The sequence below is a fragment of the Saccoglossus kowalevskii genome, chromosome 10, assembly GCF_978046115.1.
Source record: "Saccoglossus kowalevskii chromosome 10, keSacKowa6.1, whole genome shotgun sequence".
Classification (NCBI taxonomy): domain Eukaryota; kingdom Metazoa; phylum Hemichordata; class Enteropneusta; family Harrimaniidae; genus Saccoglossus; species Saccoglossus kowalevskii.
In genome coordinates this window covers 20,632,298-20,656,133 of record NC_140650.1, presented here as the reverse complement: position 1 = coordinate 20,656,133, position 23,836 = coordinate 20,632,298, and the positions used below count along the sequence as shown (strand labels likewise).

The 23,836-nt window shown below is 34.8% G+C and overlaps 1 protein-coding gene across 1 annotated transcript; it reads left to right on the top strand.

Annotated features, from left to right (window-relative positions):
* The first annotated feature begins 1,033 nt into the window (after positions 1–1,033).
* Positions 1,034–22,184, top strand: LOC146737952 (uncharacterized). The gene is made up of 10 exons (XM_085504812.1): positions 1,034–1,940; positions 2,185–2,603; positions 13,409–14,143; positions 14,580–14,701; positions 15,219–15,311; positions 17,264–17,368; positions 17,973–18,489; positions 19,016–19,256; positions 20,459–20,620; positions 21,904–22,184. The coding sequence occupies exons 1-10, from the start codon at positions 1,034–1,036 to the stop codon at positions 22,182–22,184; spliced, it is 3,582 nt and encodes a 1,193-aa protein (XP_085360938.1).
* Positions 22,185–23,836: the final 1,652 nt, after the last annotated feature.

The window sequence follows — 23,836 nt, the reverse complement described above, 5'->3', positions numbered from 1 at the left end:
ATACCAAGTGAAACGTATATTTTTACTATCGCATTTTACAAAAGTCGAAACTGGGTGTATCATGGTACAACACACCTTGCGACAACTGAGTGATCAGCGAAATTTTTGTTGGGCGATGTTCCAATGGTGAATTAGTTTATTTGAAATGGAGTGAATATGAATATGAACTCTATTACAACGTGTTTGAATTAAGTGCGGCAATGGGCAATGACCTCCAGAATTCACGCATTAATGTCTAAATAAATTCGCTTAACTCTGTTTTTAATAAACATGTCGCACGTGAAGAGCAGGACATATTTTAGATTAGTTTTATGTTTACCGATCTTCAACTTTTTAGAATAAATGATAGCTACCGTTGTCGAATCAACCAAGAGGCTAGAATCCGGAAGGCTTGGCTATTTTAAACTTCGTAAATAGCATTCTTTTCAAGCGGCAACTCCATTCAAGTGTAATGAACGTACGTGAAATGTATGGAAGAGTCACGATACTTGTACCTACGAAAGTTACGACTCTTATTCTTGAAATTGGTCATAAATACATGCACAAAATACAAGCATATACCATTTTCTCAATAGCCAAAAATCATACTTATTGTTTGAAATACTAGTAACTGATATCTACACATATAACGATAGGTGCGAATTTCAAATATTGAAGATCGTTTATTTTACAGAAGAGAACCAAGGACTGAGACGTCCGTCCTGGTCGAAACCCTTGGCCGAAACGTCCGTCCACCGGAACGCCCAAACCCAATCTTCAGTCATTTTAAATATGATTACTCTGAAGTAACAATGAAGGTATACATGTTCGATGTTTAGTTATAAATCGATACCAAAGCAAATTCAGAAAATGCAGATTACAGTATAACAGGAAGTGGACACGGTGTCTCGACGTCAGTTATTTTTTTCGCTTTCACAGTGACATAATCACTAAAGTAAGCCATATTAGTAACTCAGACAGTTCTAATTATGACCTCTCAGAATATGATGTATTGGTTATAGGAGACTCTATAACAAAACACATAGTTCCAACAATGATGTACAAAGGCCAGAGAACAAAAAAGATTCGTGCTTCAACCATTGCCGAAGCCTCTTCATACATAGGTAAAGTCAAGAATCACAGCCAAGTGAATTTATTGGTATTACATGTTGGCACCAATGATATCGCAAAGAGCAATGCTGAACTAGTTAGTAAGCAGTTAATCCGGTTAGTCGATAACACCAAGAACAAGTTTACCAATGCAAGGATTGTAATATCAAGCATATTACCACGCCATGGCAGTGAAGAAAATGTGAACACCATGATAAATGAAATTAACCGAAGTATGAAAGATAAATGTGAAACAGCTGACTGTACCTATGTAGAACATAGAAAACTAAGTCACACTAAAGACATGTACACAAACGATGGGATTCATCTTAACACTACTGGTACTAGACTATTTGTTGCTGACATCAAACGTACAGTGAGAAATATTCACTTGTATCAAGCAAGAAATAGTTCCATACATGGACAAAATATTAATAGACAACATGAACGCAGTAACTACTCAGGACAACACAGAAACAGCAATGATAGTCGTAGACACAGCAGCAGATTCACCAAGAATTCTGAACAACCACAAAGACAGCAAAACAGACATGGAAATAAAGTTTTCCAATCTTTCGTCAATAGTCGATATCAAAATAATCAAAACCATCACTACAGTCAACGTGAATACCAAGGTGGACCTTATGACGAATCATACAAGCAATACCCTCATTGGTTAAATCAAAAGGAAGAAGCTGGACGATATCCTAGTGAACATTACAACGACATGCAGTATCCAAATATGATGACAGATACAGTGATAATAAATATAACAAACATTCTCATCTGCATCAGGATAGCTGGTATAAATGCGAACCATATCATAGTCAACCACGGTATCTACAGGAATGGTAATGTAAAAATAAAAAAAAAAGTAGCAGAAAAACCTAAATTTATTTTATACATGTATCAATAACATTCAAAGTACATAAAACTCTGGTATGGTATTAGTAGTGTTTATGTCTATGACATACATTTACAAAGAAAAAAAATGTTATGCTAATTTATTTGTATTGTGTTTTGGCCTACAACCCTATGTATTCTCAATCAGCATGAAAATAAAAAATCTACCAATTAGCAGTTCCAATCTTACAGTTGGTAGTTGGAACATTCATGGGTTAGGTGATAAGACTGAAGAAGCTGATTTTTTATCAATTTTGAAAAGATTTGACATTTTATGTTTACAAGAAACTTGGTTAGGTGTTAGTAGTAGTAGTAATGTATTAGATATCGATAGATACAGTAATTTTAGATCTGATAGGAAAAGAAAATCACCAAAAAGTAGAAGGGATTCAGGGGGTGTGGCTTTAATATTTAAAAATGAATTGAAAGCTGGTTTAAGTAAAATTAATGATTTCTTATGGTGTAAGCTACACAAAGAGTTTTTTTCCCTGCAGTTTGATATTTATTTGGGATGTATTTATATTCCTCCTGAAAACTCTGTATATCATTTGGATCACGATTACTTTGACATACTAGATAAAGAAATTACAAGATTCTCCCAACAGGGGGAGGTGATAATTATGGGGGATTTCAATAGCCGTACAGGGAACCTAGTAGATTATGTTTCATTCGATGATAACTCTCATATACCATTGCCAGATAATTATACACCAGATCAGTTCAAAAATAGACACACACAAGATAAAGTTTCTAACAAATTTGGAAAACAATTAATAGAGATGTGCTTAAATAATAATATAATAATTAATAATGGTAGAACAATAGGTGATTTAATTGGCAACTATACTTACCATCACCCAATGGGTTCAAGTACGGTAGCTTATTGTATCAGCTCAGTAGAATGCCATAAACAAATAGAATGTTTTAAAGTAAATGAGGTCAGTTATTTGTCAGACCATTGCCCTGTCAGCTTTTCATTATTAGTAAATCACGTAAAAAATAAGCAAAAACACGACAAACTTACTCCTCTTCCTCCAAAATACATCTGGAATGAGGACTCAAAAGATAAATATCAGAAACAGTTACAAAACCAAAGTACTAAATCACAACTATTGAATTTTTTGAATTACAGTGAGAATAATATAGGTATTAACTCAGCAACTGAACAATTAAAAAATATATTAATTAATACAGCTGAAAATTGTTTAAAAAAAATAACAAAGAAAACAAGAAAGTCAAAAAGACCTAAACAGCAGTGGTTTGATAAGACGTGTTGTGAAGTTAAACGAGATCTAATTAATATTTCTAAATCTTTATCAAAAAATCCAAACAATCATTTTGCTAGACAGAACTATCATAAAACCAAAAAACACTACATCAAATTAATTAGAGATAAAAAAAGAATTCAAAAAAAACATGATCAATCATCTGGAACAGCTCGAGGTTACAAACCAGAATGAATATTGGTCAGTACTTAAAAAGTTACGTTGTCCACAAAACAATAACACAACAGAACCTATTCTAACAAGTAGCGTTTTGACAGATCACTTCAGTAAACTTTATAATAACATAAATGTCAAAAATATAAATCTTGAGGAAACATTACTGGAAAAAGAAAAGGAAAAACATTATAACTCTACATTGAATTCAAAAATAACAATTAGTGAAATAACAATGGCAATTAAAAAACTAAAAAATAACAAATCAACAGCTGAAGACGGAATAGCGAATGAAATGCTTAAAGTGAACAATCAACTGCTAGTTCAATGTTTACTGAAGTTATTTAATTCCATTTTAACACAAGGTAAATTCCCAGAAAGCTGGAAATCAACAATACTGTTCCCTTTGCATAAATCTGGCAACAAATCCGACCCAGATAATTATAGAGCGATTGCGTTATCAAGTTGCTTATCAAAACTATTTACTAGTATTATGAATAACAGACTGACATCCTATTTAGAAAACAATAAATTATTAAATGAACTACAATTTGGATTTAGAAAACAGAGAAGAACAACTGACGCAATTTTCCTACTAAAAACAATAGTAAATAAAACATTATACACTAATGAAAATGTCAGTAAACAAAAACGTTTGTACAGTTGTTTTATAGATTTCAGAAACGCATTCGATCATGTTTGGAGAGATGCATTATTTCTTAAATTGCAAAACTTAGGGGTCAATGGAAATTTTTATAATATTGTGAAGTCAATGTATACAGGTTTAAACTACAAAGTAAAATTACCTAATGGTGTATCAAATGATTTTAAGTCTACTTGTGGTGTTAAGCAAGGATGCAATATTTCTCCAACACTATTTAATATATTTCTGAATGACCTACCCGATTTATTTGGTAAAAAGGATGATGACCCAGTCTCGATTGGTAAAAACCATATAAATTGTATTCAATATGCAGATGATTTAGTATTGGTGTCTAAGACTCCTGAAGGTCTACAAAATTGTTTGAATAAACTAGCCAACTATTGTGAAAAATGGAGCCTTGTAGTAAACGTAAAGAAAACAAAAGTGATGGTTTTTAATACTGGCAACAGAATTCTTAAAAATCAAAATTTCTCAATTAATAACCAAAATATTACAGCAGTGGGTGAATTCTGTTATTTAGGCACTATATTCACACCAAATGGAAAATTTAAATCAAATTTATTAATGTTAAAAAACAAAGCAATGAAAGCTTTATTCTCTATACGACAAACCATATTAAATCACAAAATGGTGTCCCCTTCACTGTGTTTAAAGTTATTTGACCAACTAATCTCACCAATTTTAATGTACGGGGCAGAAATCTGGGCATGTGATTTATTAAAAGATGACAATGATCTTGAACACACCTGTAATCAATTTTATCGTTTCATACTTGGTGTAAGTAAAACTACATCAGTAATCGGTATTAAAGGAGAACTTGGCAGAACGCCAATAAGAATAAAGGCGTCAACATTGGCAACTAAATATTGGTTCAGGCTAAATACCCTACCTGATAACCATATACTTAAATGTGCTCTCGATGAAGCAGTTAAGAATAATTCTAGTTGGATAAAACATATTGAAAATATAATGGGCCACAATGACTTTGAAACAATAAAATTAAACCATAAAGTAAATAACATTGATCAAATCTCAAATGTTGTTAAAACAAAACTCACAAAAGATTATGAAAAATTATGGAAAGAAAGCTTAAATTCTCCTCACAGTAAAAATGGTAAACATGGCAATAAAATGAGAACATACAAATTGTTTAAATCGTTTTTGAAAATAGAAACTTACCTGACCGAAATAACAAACTTCAGCCTTCGGAGAATTGTGAGTAAATTTAGGCTTAGTGATCATAATTTAGAAATTGAAAGAGGCAGACAACAACGACCAAAAATTCCTGCGGATGAGCGATTTTGTAAAAAATGTAATACAAATTCAGTTGAGGACGAACAACATTTTATCCTAGATTGTGAATTTCTCAATAAAGAAAGAGGGGAGCTGTTTCAGGAAATAGGAATTAAAAATAAACTAAATAAAACAGATAATTTCATTAAAATAATGACGTGCTTCATACCCCTGGCAAAGTTTCTAAATAAGGCAAAACAGAAATCAGGTATATGATAGCTATCACATCTACATTGGGAGAATCCTGTAACTATCCTTAATTTGTTTTTCCTATTAAGCTTTTAACATCTTTTATTTTTAATTTTATCTTATAGTCTAGCTACTGTATTTTTTCTTATGATTTGTATTTTATTTACCATACTGCGCCCTCTGATGGCATAGTAGTGTAATATAGTTATTATTATTATTATTATTATTATTATTATTATTATTTAGGCCACTGTTTGGTTACGTCAAAAGTGTCGAACACGGCGTGTTGTTTCTCGGTGTTTTCCTTTATGTGCGTAGCAAATTTTGACGAAAAGGTAGTCTGCATCATCGGGATAGTGTCTTAAATTGAAGTCTCTGCTTTATGTTTCTACAATGCTGCCTTTGGAATAACCACTGAGAAATTAGTTGGTTTTGTTTCCGCAGCAGGCTAATTGACACCTCTCACAGCCATCGTTGTTACAATTGTAAAAACAAACGTCACGAACCTAATTTATTCAATGCATGGAAGTATCTGTTTATCAGCGGTTACGCACTCTAGCGCTCGATCATGCTGTAGTTAGGCCACCCATGGAGGCTCTTTTTACCTCCATGGGCCACCTAACCTTGGGATTAAAATGTAATGGTCGTCGCGCTTCGTCGTGTTTGATATAGACCCATAGCGACGTATACAACACGTTGTTTACTTACATAAAATTCAAACACGCACTGAGCAAAGACCACCGCCCTTTCATCAAAGGCCTCTTCTAAGCTATGATTTATTTATACGGCCCGAATATTTTGATTCGAAATTGAGTTAAGCCACAGCCCCTCCACAAAAGCCTGCATTATTTTACAATGTGAAACCACCTTATTATCGATATCCAACAACATTTATTATCTTGAATATTACATTTAAGCCCAAATAATAAACGTCAACAATATTAGTAAATGCTAGAACAATCTCAATTATGAATTCTAAGTAGGAAGACTGAATAGACGTGATGTCACAGCGTCAACCGTAGTGCTTTTCACGATTACAAGTTCTTAAAGCGGAAGTGATGTAATCGTAGAACGATTTTTAGCCCTTGAAAGAGAAGCAACGTCACAACAGTTATAAATACGCCTGTCGCTGTATTGGCTGTTGGTTATTGGCTTCAAGTTGTCCGAATATAACGCCTCGGGGGATAATTACTATTTAATGCTAAGTGGTGTTGTTTGAAACATGGATGTACATGTTTGAAATAACGCTATTTTACAGAGTGGTTTGCGTGGAACGAATTGTCGTATGTTTTAAAATTACGTCAATTAGTCGCGTAAATCCAGGCCATAATCCCAGGGCCGACCTGCCGTTCACAAAAACACTCCTGTAGATTCGTGTGCTACAGTAAATAAATTTCTTTATAAAACAAGATCATCAAATTTTCCCTGAAAATTACATGGTCATCAAATATTGCAATACACTACATAGTAATATAGCATTTTGTTTAAAAATTGTAATATAAGTGATGATATAGAAAACATTCCCTGTAGACACAATCCGGGTAGAACAAACTCCCAGACAGTACATCGCATGGAGACAATGGCATTTAATGTGAGCGTACCATAACTCGTTAATTGTTAAACCTCAGACTAGTAATACATTATATGTATTACTAGTCTGAGGTTAAACCACCTATTTTTTTTAGCTGTATATTATATATTATGATTTATAAAGCCATAATAGGACTATTTGTATTTTAAAATAAAGAGATGAAATTGGTGACTTTTTAGATCTACTGTGAAATACTTTATTTTCGCGAATATACCTTTTTTCTATATTTCACAATCAACTCGTCAGAAATCAGTGGCAAAATATCCATACAAAACACTCAAAAACACTTTTCAGCAAAAATTAATTCCAGCTAAAATAAAGTATTTCACAGTACATCAACGTTCATCGTCGATCCTGCTGTAATGTGTTGGTAGTAACTTAAAAATTACATTATCTAAATACATGTTTTCTGAGATAATGTCCGCCGGGATCTTGCTCTGCCGGAGTCCAGTAAATCTCAAATTCAGGTTAATCTCAAAACATATTTCGTGCTCGTAGGATTAGCGAAGGTGCGGGTTAAACCTATACCTTATCCATGGAAGGTCCAAGGCCAATTCACAAAATGTCAATAGTCGCTAAAGTGTTAATTCCATAGACAAACATACACAATTTACAGAGGGCGCACAACCATCGCGTAAGCCATGATAAGGAGCTTTTTTGCTTCGCATGAATTGTAAAGTTCAACTGGATTTGAGATCGGCGAGGGCGCAATAACAGAAGTATTATTATTAGTCACTACGGATGCGTATGTAATAAATTAGTATATGTCGCTATAATGACATATTTATGTAATGTACAGTTACAGTCGCTAGTTAAGCACTTCGCCACAATCGAATCATTGAGTATTAGTTCAAACAATACCATTGTAAAACAAAAAATATATAGTTGACGACAAATTAGTAAATTATAAACGGATTAGTTAGAAATATATTCATATAGTCTTTAGACCTGGCCACCTAAGCAGGTTTATATGAAAAGTGAATGATTTCTAACATGTCAAGCCAGTAGTGCAGCAGTTCAACGTGCGTGATTTCCGCTTAATAAGTTGAACATAAAACAACGACAAACTCAGAGTTGCCCGTCAATTTACGTTGAAAATATACAACGGGCAACGTAGTATATCAGTTCTTTAAGTTCAGCGTAAAACGACAGCAAATTTGGAAATTTCCGCCGTTTACATTGGGTGTATCAAACGCACAACTTGAAAATTTACGTCGTTTGAGTTTCGACGGTTACGAAAGGGAAATTCGAACGTTTACACACCTAAATATAAACAACGGATTTACTGCAAAACACGTTGCTAATCCGGCAAGCGGTTACGACGGAAATTCGAATTTTCATGCAGCGTATATTAGGGGTCTCTACCGCGGTGGCCACCGGTACCGGTTGCAACCGCGGCCGTAAGAAAGGTGTGAAATACGTACTTAACAGTTTCCTTTGTGATTCCATGGGTCTTTGTTTCAAATAGCTGTTTTTAAATCGAGCAGGTTACGAGCATCGCTGGCATGGAAATACTAAGCATATGATAATATTATCGGCTCACGTATTTTATTAATATAAAAATCCACAAGTCCAATGCTGTATACGAATTGTTGTTGCGTGAAACAATGTTGTATTTAATGCATGTATTTATCACCAATTCCAAGAGTAAAAGTCGTAACTTTCGAAGGTACGAGTATTATGACTCGTCCATACATTGCACTTACGTTTGTTACACTTGAATAAAGTCTACAACATGAAAAGAATGTTATTTACGAAGTTTTAAATAGCCGAGCCTTTCTGATTCGAGCCTCTTGTTGATTTGACAACGGTGGGTATCATTAATGTTTATTCTTTGCCTGTATCGCATTCCAGACAAAAAGTATAAGATCGGTAAACAAGAAATGGACGAACTAAAATGTCTCCTGTGTTTCACGTGCAACATGATTATTAAAAAAACAGAATTAAGCGGTCATGTACGTTCTAAAAATCTAACCTTGCACACATAATCTTGTATTGACGTGTTTTTTTTTGAGGGGGGGGGGGTCAAAAACGACGTTGCCTTTCAGTTAACTCTTCGCGTTCATGGTATTTGTGAGAGTTTACCGATTTTTTGAACAAATGTTAAGTAACTATATCGTTTTGCGTCAAACTGGGTGGCCCGAATTTAAATGTCAGTGCTCATTGCCGCATGTAATTCAAACACGTGGTTATTATAGGTCAGTCATGTACGCGAATTATGCGATCGAAGTGCGCTGCGAGTTTATTATAGAAAAAAATTAACATTACGCAAGATATTGTATGTTGTTCTATGGTTACATATTCACTATATTTCGAATAAAATAATTCACCGATGAGTCACAAGTATTTAAAATATTTTCTCGACTTTCGTTAGACACCTGACTCCGGGACCTGACTATCGTTTTCAATGATTTAAATGCGCCCATGTTTATATTTGCGTAATAATTACGAATGCAACGCATTATCAAGTCGGTAATATTTAAATATTCACAGACCCAATAGCCCGGGTTAGTGTCCCAGCAACAATAAAAATAACTTAGTTTGCGTAATTATTATAACAGCAATACATTGCAAAGTTTAAATATTTAGAGCCCGTGAAATACTGTAAACATATTTGCGTTATTAGAAAAGCAGCACACTGAGTAAACGATGTTGAAATATTCAACGCCAATACAGAGTTGGATACAAGTTGTGTTATTACAGTACCGCCGGATATAATAACAATTTTACGAGATCGACGCGCGGACCAAAAAAGAAAAAGGTTGCTAAGGTAACGCACCAGTTCAGTGCGTGACTTGGGGTCAAACTTCGGTCAACACACACTTGATGTCAGCATCGCCGCGTAGCAAGTTTCGCAACGTACTTGAAGTTCAATTGTGCCCCAAAATGATTTCGACGATCACTCAATTGTCGCAGCGCATGTTGTACCAAGTCCATGATACACCCTGTTTCGACTTTGGCTTGCTTTTCCTTCTTAGTGCATGTTCTTGTTCACGTAAATGCGACCTCTCACCAATGTATTAAAACGCTTTGAATTTATACTTATGCGTGATTATATTTGGTCTACGCGAAACATTAATCTTTCTAAACATTTTCTGAGACCATGCATGATATATATTCACAAAATAATGCGATCATATTTTATATTATGTTGATCTCTACTCTACGTCTTTCTGGATCGTTTTGTGATTTTATTCCCAGGCTCAGGCAAATAAAATAATTTCAACTATTATAGACTAGTTTCCTAGCTTTTGGCTCAGCCAAATTGGTTTAATTTTTCATTAGAACTTTGTGATCCTTCTAATTTCCCAGTTCTTTGTGTTCATTGATGGTCTTGACAATAAGTGTGACTAGTATTGCTGTGCGAGCCCACCGCGAACCACAGGCGCTCGGAACGTTTCCTGGATAATAAAAAATGACCTAAAGTGGGATCGGCATAGTTATAGTCAGTCGCCGGTAAATTTCCCTACTAATCATATAATAACACAAGGTAGGAAAGCGTTGACACCATGACATCGAAACTTCCCGAAAATAACACGATTTTCCAAATTATATTTCGATCCGCTTCACACAACTCAAGCATGATATCGGTTGAAACTATCGATCGACTTACATTACCTTTATTCGAACTAAAACGGGTTAAATCCTGTGAAAATCGAAAAACCAGAGCAATATGAATCAACCCGTCTACGCGGATATTTTGAAGCAGAGGCCCGAGCATGCGCAGTTTCAAACATGCGCAGTTCCATATACATATACGCGCGTACTGCGCCGTCTCACAATTTGAATATCTAGGCCCAGTACATATTCACAGATGATACCGATGTACCTGTTTTTAAAGTTGTATCAAAATTTAGAAATTATTTCTTTAATAGAATAAAATATGGAAAAAAGGGTGAAGAAAAATGTACAAGTATGGCTTTATAAAATATAATTGATTGTGAATAGAAGATGAAATAAAAAAAATAAGTGTACTGTACTGCTTATTATTGTTTTGAATCTTGAATTTGTAGAAATTGGCCTTTGTAATGTTTTTTCTCACAAAATTTATCTTCAGCAGAAAATATAAAAGTTAATGCCTGTATAACTTTATTTTTTGTTCACAGTAGGCTAACTTCCTGAAATTATTTTCTGCAAATGTTAGTATGTATTGCCTTTGTGATATTCACTTCTACATGTTGCATTATTGACGATTCATGGATATTTCTTTTGTAATTTTTATAATTAGTTTATAATTTTCCAAATGAACCAGTGTTCTCAAGAAATGTATTATGTAATATGTTATAAGCAAACATTTTATATTGAAGCGTGCTTGTTTAATTTTATTTTGATTTTTGATTTTATATTATAATAAGTTACTTGTATTTCCAATTTTTTTTTTTTTATTTTGTCTCATCAGAGTAAAACTGAAACACAAATAAAGATTATGAACACTGATGAACAAATGCAATGTGTTTGATATTATTGATGACATGCTTACCAAGTTGCTGCCAATGAATTTGTATCAGACATCTTTATTTCTCGGCATCAACAGGTACATCGGTATCATCTGTGAATATGTACTGGGCCTAGATATTCAAATTGTGAGACGGCGCAGTACGCGCGTATATGTACAGTATATGGAACTGCGCATGTTTGGAGCTGCGCATGCACGAGCCTCTGCTTCAAAATATCCGCGTAGACGGGTTGATTCATATTGCTCTGGTGTTTCGATTTTCACAGGATTTAAACCGTTTTAGTTCGAATAAAGGAAATGTAAGTCGATCGATAGTTTCTACCGATATCATGCTTGAGTTGTGTGAAGCGGATCGAAATATAATTTGGAAAATCGTGTTATTTTCGGGAAGTTTCGATGTCATGGTGTCAACGCTTTCCTACCTTGTGTTATTATATGAGTAGTAGGGAAATTTACCGGCGACTGACTATAACTATGCCGATCCCACTTTAGGTCATTTTTTATTATCCAGGAAATGTTCTGAGCGCCTGTGCCGCGAACGACCGCGGTCAGCCGGTGTCATGGAATCTATGCATAAATTTGCATAAATTAAATGCGGTCAACCGGCGAGGACCCACCACCACCGCGGTAATGACCGCGGTGCACCGCCCGTTTGATTTCCTACTCTCCCCTAATTTATATTTTACCGTAGTCATTGACACATATTCAAGAGTATCATGTTTATTGTGAATAGCGTGAATGGGTAAGCCTCGTTTCGACAATGGGCTGTTATTTCTGTGAACAATGTTAAATTATTCTTGAATGCTCAGTTTATTTTTTGAAAACAACTAATTTTTCGATTTAAAAAAAATCATGCCGTTTTCCCCGTCAAAATCAATGCATAAAGATCTTGCTAAACATCGGTGAATCCCCTGTTGCGTTCACCACGAGGTCACTGAGCCGTCATTAACATATTTAAATGAGCCACGTGTACTGAAATAACATGGCGGATAACGCATCGCATTAACATTCGACCGAAATCATTCGTTTGCGATGAAACTAAGTTGAATATTACTTCCAATTCATACAAATTCAACGAATTAATTTTTTGTGCGTATTATAATCATTACTGAATAATAATAAACAATTGCAATACTTCGAAAACAAGTAAGTTTTTCACTTGCGAAACACACAATGACCAGATTGTGCTACCGTGACCATTTGCTACTGGTACTATCCACTTATGGGGTGAGAACACCGCCAAAATTATCTTGGTGTCTTTATGTGGACATTATGTCATCATTGTGGTCATTATGTCATCATTATTATGTCATTATTGGGTTGTTTGGTTGTTATTTGGGCATTATGTTATTATTATTATGTCATTATTTCATTGTTATTGTTTTGTCATTCAAATATTTGGTTATTATAATGCTATTGTATGGTTATTTGGTCGTTATTGTCCAAATATGCATTTAATTGGTTGTCTCGACATTTAATTGTTTTGATATTCCTCCGATATGTGATTGTCTTGACATTCTCTCAACATTGTCTCCGCATTCTCTCAACTTTGTCTTGACATTTTCTCAACTTTGTCTTGACATTCTCTCAACATTGTCTTGACATTCTCTCAGCATTGTCTTGACATTCTCTCAACTTTGTCTTGACATTCTCTCAACATTGTCTTGACATTCTCTCAACATTGTTTCCGCATTCTCTCAACTTTGTCTTGACATTCTCTCAACATTGTCTTGATATTCTCTCGACATTATCTTAACATTCTCTGACCTTTGACCTCTACCCAGAAATCATTGTACAACATTGTGAAAGCTGAAAAAGGCGCGCGTGTAGTCGCGTTTAAAATGGCGTATTCTGTACATCGGCCTCATAACTCCGATGAACTAGCAGATGCAGTAAAAGCCTGCCGAGATGCTATAACAGCCGCTGCTACAGTAATAGAGAATGTAACTCGCCGACCGTCACAATCAAGGGATACTTTTGCCCCGTCCGTTGCCAGTGATGATATTGCTCATGAACTTCGAGAAACTTTTACACGATCTGCCGGCTCACGCCATGTAAGACGACAACGAAACCGCCTGAGATTCGGTTCTCAGGATCGACGGGTAGTCAGTGACTGTTCAACGTCTGCGGCGCCGACTTGGACACATGACTTTGTGTGTGTGGGCAGCACTGATTACGACTGGTGTCCCAGTCCGAAGCAGCGTTCCGACTTGTCTAAAATAGGTCTCGGAGAACGCAAAATTCGAATACCAATTGGCAGTACGTCTGCTCAAGTGCATGAGCAACTTCTGGACGAATTCCCAAAACTGAGTGAAGGTGGTGGTTATGAGATTTGCCGCGCATTTCACGGAAGCAGACGAATGGTACCTATAAGTTGCCCATCCGAGGGGTATTCTCAACCATTCTTAAAAGCGGAGGCTGGACAGGCCAAATTGTACATCAGACCGCTACAAAATAATCTTGAAACAACACCAGCCATCACTATTACCACTCCATCCGAAATGGCAAGCACAATTTCAGTGAGTACACAAATGTATATTGTACGTTTCTCGTCTCTGTTCTTTCCTAAATATTTGCAGGAATGTAATTTAAAGAGCGGTGGCCGTTGCGCCGCGTCCCTTCGATTTGCGCCCGTGTGACGTATACAACGCGTGTAAAATACATTGTTTATAGTGACGACCACCGCTCTTTAAATTTTAATCGTATTTATTTATTTATAATAATAAAAATAATAATAATAATAACTTTATTGCCTCCGTGTAAAAAGATTTACGTAGGATAAGTACAGCAAAAAAGAGTTGATATCATTTATTATCATTTTCTTTTCATGCTCTGATAATTATTTCATTATATATTATGTGTTGGTGGGGCTGACGTCAACCCTGATAATGTGTTTTACCAGTTATATGAGTATATATGTTTGTAATGGTACATGTTATTGCTTATATTTTATAGGCTATAAATAATGCTCCCAAAGAAATCTGTGGTCAGTGCCATGTTGAAATTCCGTTTTCCCTGCTGAAAGAACATATCGAAACATGTAAAGGCCTTGATATAGATGATGAGGAAAGTGATGGGTAGGTGTTTATTTGGTACATGAAAATGATGGTGTACATGTAAATCTTGAGGTGTCAAATAAATAGTGTCTTTGTGAAATAATGACTTTGTTCAGACCCAAATAAGCTTATGTGCATTATAATAGCCTGGGTACTCTGTTTCTGTGCTGTCTTCACTACTGTCTGGAATTGCTGCTTACAATGTATATTTTGCTTCCATGGTGAGTCTGGCACATGGGGTAGGGGTAATCCTCTTGTGGTGTTTAATAACAGATAGGATTTGAAATCTTGAATGTTTATAGAAAATTAATAGTTGGATTAATTAAAATACTTGGATTTCAGGGGTGTAATTGAGAGTCCTGCAAGAAGTACATCTACAATGAGGCAGACATCAAATACACACAGATGGTTAGTTTACTGCTTTTTTTGTTTTACATACTTTTTGAATTACATTTGTATAATGTAGTCAGCTGCAAATCCCTGGAAGTTTATTTAATAATTCTGTACCTATTCATTTAGAATTTTTTTCTTCTTCTAGTAATCATTCAAATGATCAGAGCCAAACCATTTCTGCAAGAAATTGCAACACTACCACTAGTTCCTCCACTTCATTATCAATGGCTTTTAACAGGTCAGTATTAAAACTATATTGGGCCACTGGAATGCATTTATCGTCATTTCAGATTTCTGAGCTAATATTTGGGGCGGGGCAAATATACAGTGGAATGGACATTGTTAGTTTCTGTCCTCCGTCTATCTGTCTATCTGTCTGTCTGTGCACGACTTCTTCTCAAAAACCGCCAAACCATTTGACTTGATTTTTGGTGTGGATGCCTTGATGAGTGTAGATGGTAATTTGTTCATGAGAAGTCAATCTGCCACAAGTATGCAAATTAGCCCCCCAAAACTCAACTGTGGCGGTCTATAGTGAGAGCGCCATCTATAGTATGGTGTTGGAATAACTTTTCAAGACGAAAACCGCGGAAAACTATAGCGAAATCCCTGTGTTTGCCGCCATCTTGAATAAGTCATCGTGACGCCACGAGGCGTCATAGTTTTCCCATTTCACGAGGTTTTCGTCGTGAAATCAACCAATTTCGGACCATCGCCCTCAAAATTATTGATGAAATAGTTTCGGGACCCATCGACAGTAGAAAAGTAGAAACTTAAGGTGAAAATAATGAAAAAAAAACGGCTGTTACGATCCAACCTGATTTCAGTTCAGACTATTTTAAAATGGTCATTTTTGGTCAAAAATTCTATTTTCGACTCCTTCTTCAAAACCGGTAGCCTGAATGCTTTGATACTTGGCGCGTATGTACCTTGTGTTGACATCTACTAGATTTGTTCATCCCATGGCCATATCTTTAATTCTCTAATTTTGGCGAATATTTTTGTCATTTTTGGTTAAAAATGGAATTTCAACTAACCACTATTTCCAATGCTTTGGTGTTAGGCATACATGTGTTTATTATTCCATTGACAACTTTTTGTGGTTGTTTGGCGATATTTCATTTAAAAGTACAAATTTAAACAAAAAGTTGTGGCATATACAGCACTAATCTTTTGTACAATAGCCGTTGAGCAACAGGCCATTGGCCTATTTTTGTAAACTAAATCATCAGAACTTCAGGAGAAGTACCTTTCTCTGATTTGTTGTGGTGGTACCTTAATTTTTTCTGAGCACAGTCCGAGGATTTTTGGATTAGGTTACATACGTGGTGGTTCATCTATCATATTTTCTATTGGTCAATATTTAGTCCTATCTGCCTGTCTCAAACAGGTTGATTTTGACTGCTTCAGATAAATATTGAAAATACTCTCTTGTGGACAGGTAAAGTTTTTAATTACTGGACATTATGAGTCCAAAATTGGCCAGCTCACAGTTATTGCACTCCTGTATAGCGCTTTCATATACATCTTGCATGACACCTATTAGCCCTAGTGATTGTTGTACAGATGCTAGCCTATACTATATATACTATATTAGCCCATACTAATGTGGACACAACTAGTATGTTAGAAATGATTATTTTTGATGATATGTGCATATAATTTTTCAAACTGGGTACAAAGGCAGACTACTCATTCTCAGTTTGATTTGTGTTATTATCCTGTCCAAGACTTTGTTACAGCTTGCCACATGAACATTTAGATTTAATTCTCTGTGTAAAACTTGCACATGGACCTGTACAAAATAGAGCATTGCATGGCCGCACCATTTATTTTTCACATAAGTAAGAAAGGGAAAGGTCATGTGCAGTATCAGTCCATTAATATTACCAACACTCTATTGTGAGTACCTGTACTTATATGCCCCTTTTCTTTGTGCCTTCCTATCAACTTTTCACATCACTATAACAACAACAAAGAAAATGTTATTTCCTGGGACTTCATTACAATTATGAAAGATATAAAAATTATAGCTTGTTTCCAGGAGAGTCAAAGTTTATTTATATTCATTAAAGTAGTTAATTAATGTTCTGACCTGAGACCAACTTCATTATTCAAGCAAATGTTGCTAATAGCACAATAATAATATTGTCATATTGTACAGTGTAGATTTGATTTTATTATTCATAGGAGTTACTCACAGATATTTGATAGTGCAGGGTGTATTGAATCTCAAGAAGATAATGTTGCAGAAGAAGAAAACACAGTGGCTAACAACACTACATTGTACCCAAGGTAGGCAGAGATTTGGTTGAGCCATTTATCCACTAATATTAATTCAGATAGTTTTGAGGTTTATTAGCTCCATTGTCATCGAAGATGACAGTGCGCAGGTGTACGTCATATAAGTCATTATCTGTTGTTATCCATCAACAATTTGAGGCTTTTGACTAAAATTTTCTGGTAGTCCAATTTCTAGATATGTAGATACCTTGTGTAAATCACTGTCAGATTTGTTTATTTCATGGCCAAAAATGTTATTTTCAACTTTATCGTGGAAAGTGCTCACATGAATGCTTCAAGATTTGATATGTAGACAGTTTGGATGGTATGTTCAATTTTCAGTTTTTGGCAATTATTTATGTCATATTTAGTCAACACTGATATTTTCAACTTATTTTTGAAAACCACTATACTGATCAACGATGATTCATACAATGTGTCTATTAGAATATGCAAATGACTAAAAATGACAAAACTCTAAGTTCATTACTCATTCACAAATCATACCAGTAACATCATTTTATGATCCATTTTATTAAAAACAAAATTAGCAAAAACAGATCAGACTGAATCACTATATATTGCTTTGACTTTATTTATGTTTATATTCTTATAGATGTACTCTGGAATATGCTGTCACATTACTAAGTCACCATGTGGTGGATCGAATACATATGGACTACAATAAAGACAATGGTGATGATTATGATGATCAGGACTATCAACGTGTGAATATTTTAAGGTCAACGTTCTGGAAAACTGCTGTTAGAGCCATAAATCGACCAGATTTCCTCCCAAACAAATTAATTAAAGTGTCATTCATTGGAGAAAGTGCAGTGGACGATGGGGGGCCCAGAAGGGAATTTTGTAGTTTATTAATAAATTCTGTAAAAACCTGTGGCGTGCTTGAAGGCAAGGAAAACAATCTGAGCTTTTCTCATGATTTGCGCTTTCTTGCTGAAAGAAGATATTTCACTGCAGGAAAGATGGTTGCTATATCTCTTTGCCATGGTGGTCCCGGATTACACTGTTTGAGCCAAGCAACATTCCAATATATGGCAAGAGGGTGTGTAGAACAACCGATAGCCATTGATGAAATTCCAGATTATGACATACAGCTGATAGCCAAACAGGTGAGATTTATAGTCTTATTCGTGAAACACACATGTGCAGTCTTTGCAAGTTACCCTTCTTGTATGCCTGTCTGTTGGTCTGTCCTCCAGTCCACCCCAGTCTGTAAAAGTACCACATTTGGGATTCATATGCATGTATATACTTTTCATGATCCAATTCAAGATAGAGGTAAGACAGCCATTTTAATGCTAAAAATGTGTCAAACAAAACTAGCTATTTTCACTTTTCATACCCACTGTGTGTATTGACCTATTTCATGCCAACAAGTACTCTATACATCGCGCAATGGAAATATATACATGGAACTAAACTAATATAAATTAATAGTATCTTTCCCCATGAGACTATCGAGCTTCTAGTTAGTGTGAATAGTCTTTTACTATAGATGATGGGGGAGGGAGGGCCTTTCTTCACCTGTGCATGTCTGAGAATTGCAGTGCAACTACAATGGTCATGATAATTTGATAATTCTCGGGGAATGTCCTTCATGACTTATTATATAACCTTGTATTATATCCTATGCAGATCCAGTCTAGTGAGACTAATGAGGAACTCAGAATAGCTGTATCGCGTATTGGAGAAGAAAGTGTCGCTAATATCACAGGATTTACAGATCCGATGAGTACAATTACATTGGATATGAAGGCTCCCATTCTTGAAAATCTCACTACACATCACTGTGTTTATAAATCCATACCTGAGATAAACCAATTTTTAGATGGAATGAATGTTCTGCACATAGCAGACTTGGTAAAGGCCGAACCAGGTAAGTTTACAGTTGCTGTAAAAATTTTCAACATCGGTGATGAGGGTGCTCAAACTTGTTTGGTAATCGATGGTGTCTATCACTGGACACACTGTATGGATGGGGATGAAAATGAAAAGTTGCGAATAATTTACCTCAAACTTGTATATTAATGAGGTGCATAAATATTTAACATCCTACTTTTTTATGACTTCTGTAGCTGTGTGATAAAAGTTAATTCTACAACTAATTTCAACTTGCAAAGTTCAAATGCAGATTGCTCAAGTTAATTTAAATGTGTAATATGCATACAAATCATAGGTAACTGCTTAATGTATTAAGAAACCCAGCTGTGCAAAGATTGTTTTATTGGTTTAATGTTTAGGTCAAACTTTAAGATTTACCTTGCATATCTCTCTCTAGTCTACACATATACATTTTAAGTTTGGTTTTGCCTTGTCCAAAATAAATATTGAGGGACAAAGTATTAGAGACAATACTGTCATCGTCATAAACCTTTTTTCTGGTCGCAATAACTTGATTAGTTTTGATTTGATTACTTTTAAGCTTTCCGATATTATTCACATCCATGAAATCTTGGATAGGAGTTTTCAAGATATTGATGAAAATACGTCTTATAAAATTCCTATACGTTAACATGGGTATGGCAACAGTTCTTACTGGCAGATGAGCACTATTGCAGATAGATATGACCAATTAAATTATTGACCATACATGTATATGGTTATGTAATCTAATTAAAAATGCATAACTATCATATCTGGAGCACTATTGCAGATAGAGACATTCAACCGGTGCTTTATTGTAAACATTTCACAAGAGACTGAAAAGATGCATCCTTTGACCTAGCATTTATCCATATGCAATTCTGAATTGCACTGCTATGAGCCCCCTTGTAATACCTTGTAAACCATAGCTGATCTTACACTCTGCTTTAACCAAGGCATTTACCAGCGCTGCTCTTGTTAAACAGTACATTCACATTTAAGCCTATTTACTGTATTTTGTTTTTTAATCACAAATTATGTGCCACCAATCCAAATTGGTAATCTCCTCCCCAGTTTTAATGATTTTATAAATGTGAGGGAAGCTTACACATAGTGTATCAAAAGAAGGTGTTAATTCCAAAGAAGTTATAACATGAAACTCTGAGAAGCTTGAACAAGGGCAATGTTTTACTATGTTTTATTATTTTAAATTAGGATCTATGGAGCACTTCATGTGCTTGAGTAAAAAGCTACTCCCATCAGCTGACTACTTAAAATCAATCCATGTGGAATATAGTCCAAGTGGCTCAAATAAAAGGATAGAAGAAGAAACTACCATCTACTATTGGTTTGAATTTATTGATGAATGTGCTAAAGGTTAGACAACTACAAAATGTTGTAATCTACATGTACTGTAAATGTTTAAGCTTTTTTTCTATGTCACTGTTTCTGTGGATAAGGTGAATTACGGGGGGAGGGGGGAGTTCCATGACACAATTGGTCAAAATAAATGTCTCATTTGCATAATTCATAATTAATGGGCAATGGAAAACTCGTTTTTTTCAGTAAATTTGTGCCAAAATGCTTTCCGAAAGCATACATGATAGTTCTAAATTGAGTGATTCTATGTTTACGAGCTGAAAAAATAATCAAAAAACTGATGTAAAGGTGTTTTTTGAGACACAATTTTTACCAGACTCCAGCAAACTGTTGAAGTAACCACAGGTTTTTTCTATACGCTGATCATAGCAATCTATGAAATTCATGGAGAATGCAGAGGGATGTTTATATTTCACTCAAGTACTATTGTACAAATTTGCTCAAAATATTTTCAGTGACTTGTGTCTCTGACAAGTAACCTAATTAGTATGCATTTCGAGAAACCACAGTGTGTGTGTGTGCATGTGCAGTTTGAAATGGAACAATTTTGAATGCAATAAAATCATGTGTAGAACTTGGGCTGAAATATCAGGTCGCATTTTTTTTTATATATATTAAAAACTCAACATTTTGAGCAGTAAAAAGTGTCCAGACTGTTGTTTGAACCCCAGGGTCCCGGGGGGGGATAAGGGCGACTTTGAACCTCGGGTTGATCTGTATTTCTCTTACATGTTCCGAATACTATGAAGTCTGAAGAGCAAACACGTCTCTTGCATTGATTCCCATATACCTCGGCTATTTACGATACCCTTAGTTTTCACGAGTTTAAAAAAAAAAAATCTGACCGACTGACCCAATTTTTCAATTTTCCGAATTAAGGGCAACATAAGTTTATGCTGTAAAGAAATCGCTGAAATGGTTTCATATGTTCGTAAAAGGTAGTAGCTTAGACGATGAGCTACGAACGACTGACTTTGAACTTTTCATTCAGGACGAATGGCACCCTCTCGTGTCAATCCCCCCTGGGATGTAATACTTGACACTTTAGTATATACCTAGTTTGCCTATGAATTTAAAAAATCTAAATATTGATACATTTGCCAATTTTCAACTGACTTCATTGAAATTTGTCCATGTAATTTCTCGAGAAAAGTTGTATATCAGATTTTCGTTATCAATTCCCACTGAGAATATAGTATTATTTATTATAATGCTAAATGATATCACAATTTGACAAGTGGAACCTCAATCTTACATTCATTTACATTTTGTCTTAACAGGTAATCAGAAGGCATGTTTGTTTGCTGGGAGTGATAATCAACCCATAGAAGTAGTCATAACACTTGGTGACATTTTCGCATTCTTCACTGGCACTCATTCAATTCCCCCTTTAGGTTTCACAAAAAGTCCATTCATAGAATTTATCACAAACTCTACTGTTCCAAGCTCAAATACATGTGCCAATATTCTGCGATTACCTAGAAATTTCAGCTGCATAGAAGATTTTTCGGAAAGATTTACGTTTGCTTTATCAAATTGTCGTGATTTTGGCAATGTCTAGAGACAACATACACAGGTGTAATAGCATTGAAATTACTATAAGTAAGTGATCTATGAGAGCTTGATTTGTAACTTGTCACTTTAATCTTCTAATATCTCAAAAAGTCTTGACAACATTTCCAAATAGATATTCTATACCACTACATGGACAACCTGGAAAATCACAAACTTAAAATAAAATATTATATTAATATTGTTGATACTCGTGCACTAACTGCAAAAAGGAACTGCATAGTATAACTTGTACTGCATAAATATAGTTCTTTTTTTTGCACATGTATGGCCAACTTTACATGCATGTAGTAATCTGCAGCATGTAAAATGTAGTCCACCTGAGGTGAAACAATGCTGATATATCATGCACTTTCTCTTAATTTGTGGCTGTTATAGTAGGTAAGGTTCTGTCAACATAACTAAATATATTAATTGAAACTTGTATATTATACATGTGTATTTTTGAAAGCGTTTTGCGTTATCCATGTTAGCATCATTGATATGATATATGGGTTTTTTTTTTCTGCAGTAGTTAAAATGTTTTATAGTAGGATTGAGTCCAATATAGATTAGTTGCAGTCTCAAACATTTCCTGTGTTATAATTATCAAGTATCATTTGTACATGTTTATGCTTTTATTAGTTTACTTGTTTTGACTGTTTACATTCGTCTATTTATTCTGTAACAGAATTTGCACTAAGCAAAATTGGTTAGTGTGCGTTGTATGCGTTGCTTGATTCATTGAACGCATGTCACTTGTTTGTTGCATTATAGTGCTCATGTAATGTTGGTGCTCACTAGCTGCTTGTAGCAGTTTTGTCAATTGTGATTAAAACAGCATTTTGAACCAAAAATGGATTTCTGGTGTCTTTGTTGTTGGTAACAATATAATTTAATTTTAGTGATTGACCCCCATGTGCCAAGAACACAATGTGAGTCTTTGCAGTTAGTTTGTCTGTATGTGTGTCCGTCTGTTCCACTGCTATCTAAAGAACCACTCATTGGATTTTGATGAAACTTGGTACATAGATGCTCTGAACTTATGTGCATATTAATTACCTAAATTGCATAATTATCAGTCAATTTTCGTTTTTTCACTGATACCTCAAGTACTAATTATCACATTTCAATGAAACTTCTAACATAGGTATCATAGGACACTGCACGGACCTGATAGTTTTTAGGGTAATATAAGTACATATTAATTACCTAATTTGCATAATTAATTTTCAGCTTTTGATATTTCCAGTAGTAAGCATTACATTTCAATGACATTTGGTACATAGATACTCAAGGACTATGCAGAGACCTTATTAGTTTTAGGGTTAATAATTGTGCATAATAATTACCTAATTTGCATAATTAATCGATTTTCACCCTTCACACTGATATCTCAAGTACTAATCACATTTTAATGAAACATAGTACAAAGATGCTCTAGGATAATGTACAAACCTGATTAATTTGGGGTTAAAATCTGTTCATATTAATTCCCTAATTAGCATAATAATTCATAATTTTTTGGTCCTAATCGCATTTCAATAAAACTTGGTACATAGATGGTCTGTTATATTGCACAGACCTCATTAGTTTTACACTCAAATCTGTTCATATTAATTTTCTGATTTGCATAATTATTTTTTTTAGCAAATAATAAAT

Coding starts and splice junctions, on each gene's coding strand:
- LOC146737952 (XM_085504812.1), top strand. CDS start 1,034: ATGATGTACAAAGGCCAGAGAACAAAAAAGATTCGTGCTTCAACCATT. Junction 15,312..17,263: donor TTATCAATGGCTTTTAACAG/GTCAGTATTAAA, acceptor TATTATTCATAG/GAGTTACTCACAGATATTTG. Junction 19,257..20,458: donor CTTGGTAAAGGCCGAACCAG/GTAAGTTTACAG, acceptor ATTTTAAATTAG/GATCTATGGAGCACTTCATG.